Consider the following 9873-nt stretch of genomic DNA (forward strand, 5'->3'; position numbering starts at 1 on the left):
AACCATTGGCCATTGGTTATTACACAGACGAGTGACATAAAATAAGGTTTAATCATTCGTCAGGTCCCTATTTGGGATGAGAATCTCAAATTGGCATAAAAATAAGGTTTAATAATTTTTCAGGTCCTATTTAGGGTAGGAATCTCAAATTGGTCCTTTTGTTTCTTCGCCTCTCATCCTTATTTTGTGAAAATTGCAACAATTACACCGTTGCCATTAAATTGAGTCCAACGACGTTAATGTAAGGTTGACGTGGTAAGGTCATCTTCGTTTCTAAATGACGTGGACTTCATTATTTGGCGTAGGTGATTCTGACATGTCTTTTTTTTTTTTTTTTTTTTTTTTAAATAGAAATTGACAAAAATGAATTAAACATTAGGAATGAATTTCAGAAATTGGGAATTAAATTTGTTCGATTTAGGGATTCAATTTCTTTGTATTAGAGATTCAATTTGTTCGAATTAGGGATTGAATTTGTTTGAATTAGGGATTGCCAACCATCATCTCACGATGTTCATCTCTATTGCGCCATTGTTTTCTTCTCCATCTTCACCAACCTACAAAGGAAAGAAAGAGGAAAACCCATAAAGAGATTCACTCGAAACCCAATTCGTCCAAGTTGCAACAATTGTGCGAGCATCAACCACAACCACGAGTCCACCATGATATCCTAACCTAGAACCGGGTTTGTTGTTCCTCGTTCATCTCTACGACAACCTACAGGAAAATCAAGCCAGCAGTCTTTGCGAGCCCTAATCGCGACACCCAGATAACCCAATTCGCGAACATTTTTGCATCGTAACTCCAAATTTTCTAAAACCCAATTAAACCCTAGAGTCACGATCTGTTCATAGCACTGTCGTCCTCCATTCTCCACCGCAACATCAACCAAATTGCAGCCATGGGAACCTGTAGAGAACCCAATCACAAACCCAGAAAATAGGAAAAGTCTAGAATCGTAGCTAACATCAGTTCATCTTCCTTGTGCAAGACAAACAAATTCAATCCTCAATATGTAAGCAAGATGAACATGTGTCATCTTCAAACCTCTCTTACTTCAAGAACAACAAACACCTTCGAAGAAGTGGTAGAACAAAGTTTTCTTCTTTTATTAGGAATTGAAGCAATTAAGGATTCATAAAAAAATATAAGTTTTCCCAACTTTTTCCTAAATTTTTCATTTTAAAATAACTAAAATCCACATAACCCCTATGTCGTTTGGTCCAATTTAATAAAAGAGGATGTAATTGTTACAATTTTCACAAAATAAAAACCCAATTAAAACGCGAAAAAAAAAATCAATTTGAGATTTTCATCCTAAATAAATATCTCACGAATGATTAAACCTTACATGTTTGCTTTATAAAACAGAGTTTCACGTTGACATGTCCCTCACATAAAAAGATCATTTTCATAATTACAAGTTTATTTATATATAATTTTACATTCAATTAATTAAGATGCATATTGTTAATTTTATATTTGTAGAAGTGATTACGTATTTCATAGATACATCACCATAGTTAGAACAGGTAATATAAGAATATTTTGGATACGACATTATTAATACAAAATTCTAACAGTTTTTATTATTATTAATTTATATGTCTAATATTTCTATTATAATATTACTAATTTCTACAAACATGTACACATTTTTTATATATTTATAAAATTCAATTTTTTAGCAAACATAATTGATTAAACTGATTCTTTTATTGTCTTTTAGTCTAAATTTATGATTTTTTTAAAATATAAAATAATATTAAATTAAATAGATTTAGTTGTTTTAAAACCAATATTTATCAGTTGAATTTGATTTATTTAGTGTGATTAAAAGTCCAATTTTTTACCTTCAATTTTTAACCTTGTCCCACCTACAGTAATCTAATAGCCTATATTTAGTTTTAAAATAGGAGATGCAGTAAATAATTAAATCAAAATATCATCTTAAATAAATCCTTAACAGTCTTAACTCTTAAATGGAATGTAATTAAATACAACACATAAGATAATAATATTTTGTTTACTGTAAACATAATTCAAACAGAATTTATTAAATGAATTACAATTTGTAATTAAAGCTTGAACAGTGTCAGAGATTCGACCGTTATGTTTGAAAGTTAAAAGTACACAGCGATGTTACAGTTTAGCAGTATATTGAATTGTATGTTTAGGATTGTAAGAAAAAAAAACAAAAGGAGTGAGGAATGGGAAGAGTGACAGAACAACCAAAGTTGGACTATGAAGCTCTCAGAAAGGCTCGCATGTTAGAGAATCAGGCATGTTGAGGTTTTGATGTATGTCATTGAAAGTACTCACACTTATATTGTTATGTGTATGTCTAATGAACATTGTTATTGTTGTGTTGTTATGCAGGCTAGGTTGGAGTCTCTAGGTGTTGGAAAAACTGTTTCTCAGCTTCGACAACAAGTCAAGGAACAACAACCACATCGTCCTTACCAAAAGAAAGTCTACGGTCTCACCCCTTTGCGCCGCTCCCAGCGAATAAGTAACAACCTTAGAATCAGTAACAACCTTAAGCCACCAGAATGTAATCCTTCCAGAATCATTTCCACACCATCCACACCTCTTTCAACACCTTCCAAAATCATTTCCACACCATCCACACCCCTTTCAACACCAAAACAAGGTTTAGCCTTTTATTTACTTTTTACTATTTTTATAATACATATAAAATATGTGATGGTTTTGCATATCTAATAAAAAAAAACTTGTATTATGAACATTGAACTGAAAATTAATGCTTTTAGTTTCCTAGATGGTGAGGAATAGTTTTACATTATTCTCTATCTTTCAAGGATTAATATGATGTATTTGTCAGTAAATAAGGAACATGTTACAACCTTGCAATATATTTGGAAGACCAAACTGATGCATCTCTTAATTCAGTGAGTTTTTATTCTGTAAAGTGTGATTGTTCACTGCATTTTTGTGATAGGTAAGGTAACTTTTTCTGGAGAGAAAGAAGAGAAACATAGACCTGCCAATGCTCCTCTTGTGAACCTAAGCGATGCAGATCTTCTGCTTTCGTCAGAGCATTCTGCTAGAAGGTGTAACAGCAAGGGCAGAGGTAGTATCTACAATCCAGTTTTGGGAATATGCTGCCATTTTTGCAGGTCCCTTTCTCAGCTTTCTTTTTAACAACAATCAGAGATTAATGTAATATTTCTTTTTTCTTAGCAAGTTAATGATGGCAAATTTACACAGTCTATGATTTATACAATTACACTGGAAGCTAATGTAAAATGGTGATATTGGGCTTGGTCACTGCATGAAAAATTTCTTGATAAGTAAAAGGTTTAGTATGAATTCTGTATATGAACAAGTGTGTTGTATCTGGAATAGATGATGATGATGATATTGCAATGTAAAATACAAATGCAGGCAAAAGAAATTGTGTGGTGAAGAAGACTGCAAGAGATGTGGCAATTTTGATGTGAATGAACCATGCTTGGGTCAGATTTGAAATGATCTTATTTTGTGTATTTTTTTACATTAGTTCCACTGTATTTTTAACAGTTTAAAGATGTTTCTCTACCAGGAAAGACTGATTGTTCTGTCTGTCACTCTAGCACTGGTGTTTTTTGTAGAGCCTGTCTCAAAGTTCGATATGGAGAAGGTAAGAAATAACAGTTAAACAAAACTTTGTACCTAAACAAGGAAAAATGATTAAAATTGAATTACCATAAAATGGTGTCACATGATGTTTGGTTTTTGTTTAGAAAGATAAAGTTCACACTTTTTTTTTTCATTCTTTTAAAGAACTGGCAGAGTTAATACATATATACTCTAAAATTTGTTTCATGAGAAAGTTATGGTGTGTTTGAGAAAATCTTGCTGTAAACTTAACCCATGTTCTTTACCAGCATCAGTGTGAACTTCTTCTTGGTGTCTTGCAAAGGAAAACTAAACATACACTGGCAATTTTAACTCAATTTTAACTAATAGTGTTGATAGTTTGAAAATGTTGTTCTGTTTTAGAAATTGAGGAAGTGAGAGAAAACAAGGGATGGATGTGTCCACATTGCATAGAAGAACAAGGAACTAAGCCTTACTGGATATGTAACAGGTACAGTCATTATATTTTAGTTCTTACTTTTTCTTTTGGGTTCGGACATTATGAATAGAAACATGCAGAAACAAGTGAGCAGTGCAGAAATGTCTCTTTTTATTCATCTGATGTCTCTTTTTGCTGTCATTGATAATTAGTTCAATATGTCTAAGGAAACGAAAGATGCCTCCAACTGGAATAGCAGTATTTAAAGGTTAGTCTTTTTTTCCATTCTCACCTCCTTTATGTTGTTGTAATTGATATATTTTTGTACTGAATCTGTGATTTTTCTTTTGATTGACTGAAATGATGAAGCTCGTGAAATGGGGTACAATTCAGTGGCGCATCTACTAATGGAAGAACTTAGACTTGGAAAATGCAAGTGATCACTTATTGTATTCAACAATTGTCACTCTGTTTCTTTTGTAACATTCTTTATTCTTCCATTCTAGAAAGCATGGCCATTACAATGTATAAGATGCTTAGTCACATAGTAAGAGTTAGTGTAGTAATGCATGACAATTTTAAGACTTTAACTCAACCAGTCTTTTGTTGACATACTACTCTTGATATCTAAATAATATTCTTATGACTCTTTATCACCTGTGGACACTAATATATCTTAGCACTAATTTCATCATTTATTTTGTTTTTAATGTTCAACATGTCAATCAAACTATCACACACGTTTTTTTTCATTTACAGAAACATCAACATCAAGGTGACACCAATATAAAAAGTCAAAGAATATTAACCTCTTCTTTTACATGTTTTTATCTTATGGATTTTTTTAGTCTTTTAAAATTCATTATTCATGTCTTTTGCTCGTTCATAAATGTATATTTAAGTAGTATTTTTGTGACACTTTTCATGAAAAATAAATTTGTTTTCTCTTATTTGATAAAGATAAAGTGTTATATTGGCAGAAAATATGTTCTTTTATCTCAAGGCCTTAAATGTAATTGTAACTGTATTTCTACTTCAAAAAGATCTTGATGAACACTAACTTCATCATTTGTTTTGCCTTTAATATTCAACAATATGTCAATCAAACTATCATATACATTGTTTTTCATATGCATAACATCAACATCAAGATGACACTAATACAAAAGGTCAAAGTCTTCTTCCATATATTTTGATTATATCAACTTTTTTAGTCTTTTCAATGTTGATGTCTTCCACTCATTCATAAAATTGCCACCAATTAAACAAACTTTGGTATTTTCTCCTTCTAATAACCATTAAAGGTTTTTTTTTTCAATCAAGATGACACCAATACAGAAGATCAATGCATACGTAAGCAATTTTTTATGTTAATTATAATTGTCTTATTTCCATGTTTCAACTGCACATAAATTGCTTCTTATTTATAGATGAACAAGCATAACTATCCTTACCACTAGACTCACTCAAGTTCTCATATATTAAAAAAAGTAATTTATAATATAGAATAACATTACATGTAATTTGGAAATATCATGCTAATACCAATTGAACACTTAAAGTCTTTCCTTTAAAAAGCCTTAAGATATCTATCAAGAGACTTAAATAAAGGTTTATCATTCTCGAGTTGTCTAAGACTTGGAATCATCATATATAATATGATATATTTATGTTTCATGTTCAACTAAGGTGAAAGATTGCAAATGGAAAACAAAACTATGTACGAATTTGTGTTAATGTTTAAATTACAAAATAGATTCATCTAGTCAATAGTAAGGTCTTTTGAAAAAGAAAATTTATTTACTTGCATTGAGGAGAATCAACAAGATGTTAAAGTTGTTCATTGCCATTTTTTCTTCTTCCTTTGCACAGAATTTTGAATTTTGGCATTATGTTCACTAGAAAAGAGTTACTTCAACATTTGAATTAATGTTAAACTTTTGATGGAGGGCCCTTGTTTCATTATCTTAGCATTTATTTCCATTTTTCATGGACATTTGTCCAAAGATTTATGCAATTAATATGAAAAACATGTATTCTTTTTATTTCAAATTCATATAATCTAGCAAAGTGTTATAATTCTATAGCATCTCTTAAAAAAGTTTTAGTAAATCAATGAAACTTTTATCACTCCACCCATATTTTGCCTTCTATTCAATTCAAATTCATAAATCAAGTGACAACTATGTGAATCTTGTGCACTAAGGAGAATCATGCATGTTGAGATTTTGCCTTGTTATTGAAACTACTCACACTCATGTGTATATCTAAGGAACATTGTGTTGTTATGCAGACTAGGTTGAAGTTTCTAGGTGTTGGAAAAACTGTTTCTCAACTTCGACAACAATTCAAGAAACAACAACCTCATTGTACTTACCAAAAAAAAGTCTACTGTCTCACCTATATTTAGGAGAGCAAAACAGCACAATTTATATAGGAGAATTCAAACTTTAGACAAGTGATAATTATTTGAATGCAAACAACTGGGAATTTCAGAAGCCAAAGTTGCTTCTAAATCATAATATGCAATACAAGATATCTACCTCATTGCTATGCCACTCAGACAACATCACTCAATTGAAAACTCATACAACATCGTGTGTCTATACTTCTCTCCCGGACGAACCACAACAGATGGAAAATTTGGTTGGTTTATAGCATTAGGGAATCCTTGTGTCTCCAGACATAACCCTGCATGTTTTTCATATATGGCACCTCCTTTTCCTTTAACACCATTAACATAGTTTCCAGTGTAAAATTGCACACCAGGGGCAGTTGTCCACAAGTTAAGTACTCTTGAACTTGATGGATCCCTCACTTTTGCAACATGCCTCAAACCATCTTTCTCTTCTCCACAATCCAGCACAAAATTGTGGTCATATCCCAATCCAACTTCACTAATATTGTTCCCTATTCTTTTCTCAGATGTAAAATCAAAAGGGGTACCCTTCACTGCCATGATTTCACCTGTTGGCACAGTATTCTCATCTACAGGAGTGATATTATTAGCCCATATCTGAATTGAATGGTCAAGTACATTCCCTGAGTTGTGACCAGCTAAGTTCCAGTAGGTGTGCTGAGCTAAGTTAATTATGGTGGGTTTGTCCTTTGGCACTCCTTCCATGTCAAGCCTTAGAGTTGTGTTTGAGGTGAGCGTGTATGTGGCTGTAACAGTGATATCCCCAGGATAACCTTGTACAACAGAAAACAATAGCAGAATGAAGGAAAAAATGAAGAGCATAATGTGCTTGAAAGTGAGGAAGAAAGAGAGAACAGACACTACCTTCTTCTCCATCCTGACTGTGATACTTAAAAGTGATTGAAGGAGTTTCTCCTTTTTTATGTTCAACTACCTCCCATACCCTCTTATCAAACCCAACATTTCCACCTGAAATTTGGATAGTGGAGAATATGTCATGAAAACAGCAAACAAGATTTATGCATTTTTTAATTTCTATATTAACAAAACTCTTGAGACTTGTGTTATTTCAAAATAAAAGTCCTTTTGCAGAATCATGTTATCAGTTAAAACAGCACAAAATAAGATCTATCCATCATTATATAGTCCGTTTTTGCTTGACAAAACCTTTATTTTCAAAGCCAGTTTTCAATGGAATTGAGGAAATAGACAGTGATCAACACAAACATTCCATGATCGTACTTCAGATGGCAAAAAGCTTTCTTTTATTAACTTGAATCATAACAAATGGACAGAAAAATCTGAAAGGATTAGTCTAACTACACAATGCACAATTGGAGATTTCACAAATGAAGAGTGTGAAAACACAGAATTGATACCATGGAGACTGTTTGGGGGTTTGTTCAGAGGCAAAGAGTACTGAACTCCATCAAGTGTAAACTTGCCATCCTTGATTCGGTTTGCAACCCGACCCACAATGCAGCCAAAATATGGAGAAAGACCTTTCTGCTTGCAAGCAACATAATTCAAATCAATCATAAATACACGAAGCTAGGAAAGCTAATCTTGAATTATATGAGAGTACACTAAATGTGTAAAGGTTTTTAATATTGTCATCAACCACATACTGTCATAAGTGGTAAAAGTGTTAGGTTTTACAAGCATTGTACTTCAATAGTATGAGGTGTCTTAAAATTTGAATTTGAGTTTAGCTCTAAATCAACCTCAAAATTTAACCAATGAGGAATCTCTAATACTCCCTCATATCAAGGACGAAAAATTTCAATCATGAATTTTACAAGATGAAAAAGAATTGCAGGTGATCCAATAACCTTGATAATTGATGAGCAGATACTCTAATATCATTGTAGAATTTGAGTTTAAATCTATTTCAATCCTTAAAATCAGCTGATTAAGCTCAGGAGACAGAGATTGTTCCCTACTTATCTGTTATTTTGGCTATATATCATTACTCAACATGGAAGTTCATGCAAATTAAACTAAACTCTTTTGTACATAGAGTTTGGCAATGTACATTGTCCCTCTTTAAGAACTTCTATGCAAAATCTTCTTTTTTAACCAAAAGAACTAAAAACTTCAAATAAAAAGTATAAAATTTGACTAAATAAGAATGAAAATAGGCACATTGGAGTCACAAAAAGATCACTTCCATGGATTCTCACAGGGCACAGCCATCATTTTATAGTTTAAACTAGAAAGGTAGAATTTTGAAAAGGACACATGATACCCATCAACCAAACAAGCCTTTCTAAGCCAAAGCAAAACTACCCATTACAATTGACTCCAGAATTTCAATCAAACAAATCGCAAAATTAAACGGGACCTCATAGGATTCAACAGAGTCGAGGCCGAGAACGACGTCGGATAACACCCCTTCAAAACAGAGAGCATGTCACGAATCAGTAAAAACGCAAACATGATCGAAGGTAACGAAAAGCTGAAAATGAGGAATTGGAACGAAAAAAAAAAAACCATCTTTTCCGGGAACAGATAAGGAGATGATGGTGCATCCGAGATTGGTGAGGAGAATCTTCATGCTGCCATTGCTGAGCTCGAAGGTCTCTGGTTTGGGGCTCTGATCCGCCATTGGAATTGAAGAGAGAGAGAGGAAAAGAGTGTGAAGGTGACTGAAGTGATGAGATTGAATAACAACACGTATATAAGAACAGATCCAACATAACATTAACTGCTACGAAGTAATAATAACAAACAATGTTTCACCAGCTGTTGCAAAATTCTACTGTTACATTTTCCTCTATCTTTATCTTCTATCTTTTTCTCATCCAAATACAATCTTTTCAAAAGAGTATAATTTCTGTTGGGTTAATTTTTTATTCAATTGTGTACAAAAGATTTTGTAATCACACAGTTGTAGCATGATATGTAATTTTTTTTTATCATGAAACAATATTCATGTACAGCGGTTTATAGTTGACAGTTAATATTCACTTTAAAAAATGGTTAAATCACTTGTTTGGTTTTATATTTATATGATTTTTTTAATCTATACTAGTAAAAGTTATAATTGACTTTTTAATATTTAAATTAATATCAGTTTGATTTCTTTGTCAACTGATACAAACCACTACGTTATCATACAATTTCGGAAAAGAGACTTAATTAAAAATTTTAATACAATATTTATGTATAGCCATCTTCTGAAAATTAAAAGATATGAAAAATAAAAGAAAGCTATGCAGCTGCACTTTTTTTGTTACCTTTGATTTTACATTTTTTCCCCACATAGATTCGTATTATATAACGTAGATGATATATGATTTTTAAATTTAAGTATGTTTGAAAATAGCGGAAGAGTGATATTTTATTATATTAGTTCACAAAATTTAAAAAAAGAAGATATATTTGTACTTATTTTATCTGAATCTCTAACTTTATTATTTATATGATTATA

General features: G+C 31.9%; 2 protein-coding genes across 2 annotated transcripts; one reads left to right on the forward strand and one right to left on the reverse strand.

Moving 5' to 3' along the window:
* The first annotated feature begins 1981 nt into the window (after nt 1-1981).
* On the forward strand, nt 1982-4631 carry LOC106768387 (cell division cycle-associated 7-like protein). Its single transcript, XM_014653529.2, has 8 exons — nt 1982-2282; nt 2380-2653; nt 2963-3140; nt 3409-3479; nt 3566-3643; nt 4006-4093; nt 4234-4289; nt 4391-4631. The coding sequence occupies exons 1-8, from the start codon at nt 2211-2213 to the stop codon at nt 4459-4461; spliced, it is 888 nt and encodes a 295-aa protein (XP_014509015.1). The 5' UTR covers nt 1982-2210; the 3' UTR covers nt 4462-4631.
* Nucleotides 4632-6368: 1737 nt separating this feature from the next.
* LOC106765076 (aldose 1-epimerase) lies at nt 6369-9214 on the reverse strand. The gene is made up of 5 exons (XM_014649611.2): nt 8934-9214; nt 8785-8834; nt 7820-7946; nt 7305-7409; nt 6369-7213 (listed from the first exon to the last, which is right to left on the reverse strand). Exons 1-5 carry the CDS (start codon nt 9142-9144, stop codon nt 6591-6593), a joined length of 1116 nt encoding a protein of 371 aa, XP_014505097.1. The 5' UTR covers nt 9145-9214; the 3' UTR covers nt 6369-6590.
* Between the last annotated feature and the right edge of the window lie 659 nt (nt 9215-9873).

The sequence above is a fragment of the Vigna radiata genome, chromosome 1 (assembly GCF_000741045.1).
Source record: "Vigna radiata var. radiata cultivar VC1973A chromosome 1, Vradiata_ver6, whole genome shotgun sequence".
NCBI classification, from domain to species: domain Eukaryota; kingdom Viridiplantae; phylum Streptophyta; class Magnoliopsida; order Fabales; family Fabaceae; genus Vigna; species Vigna radiata.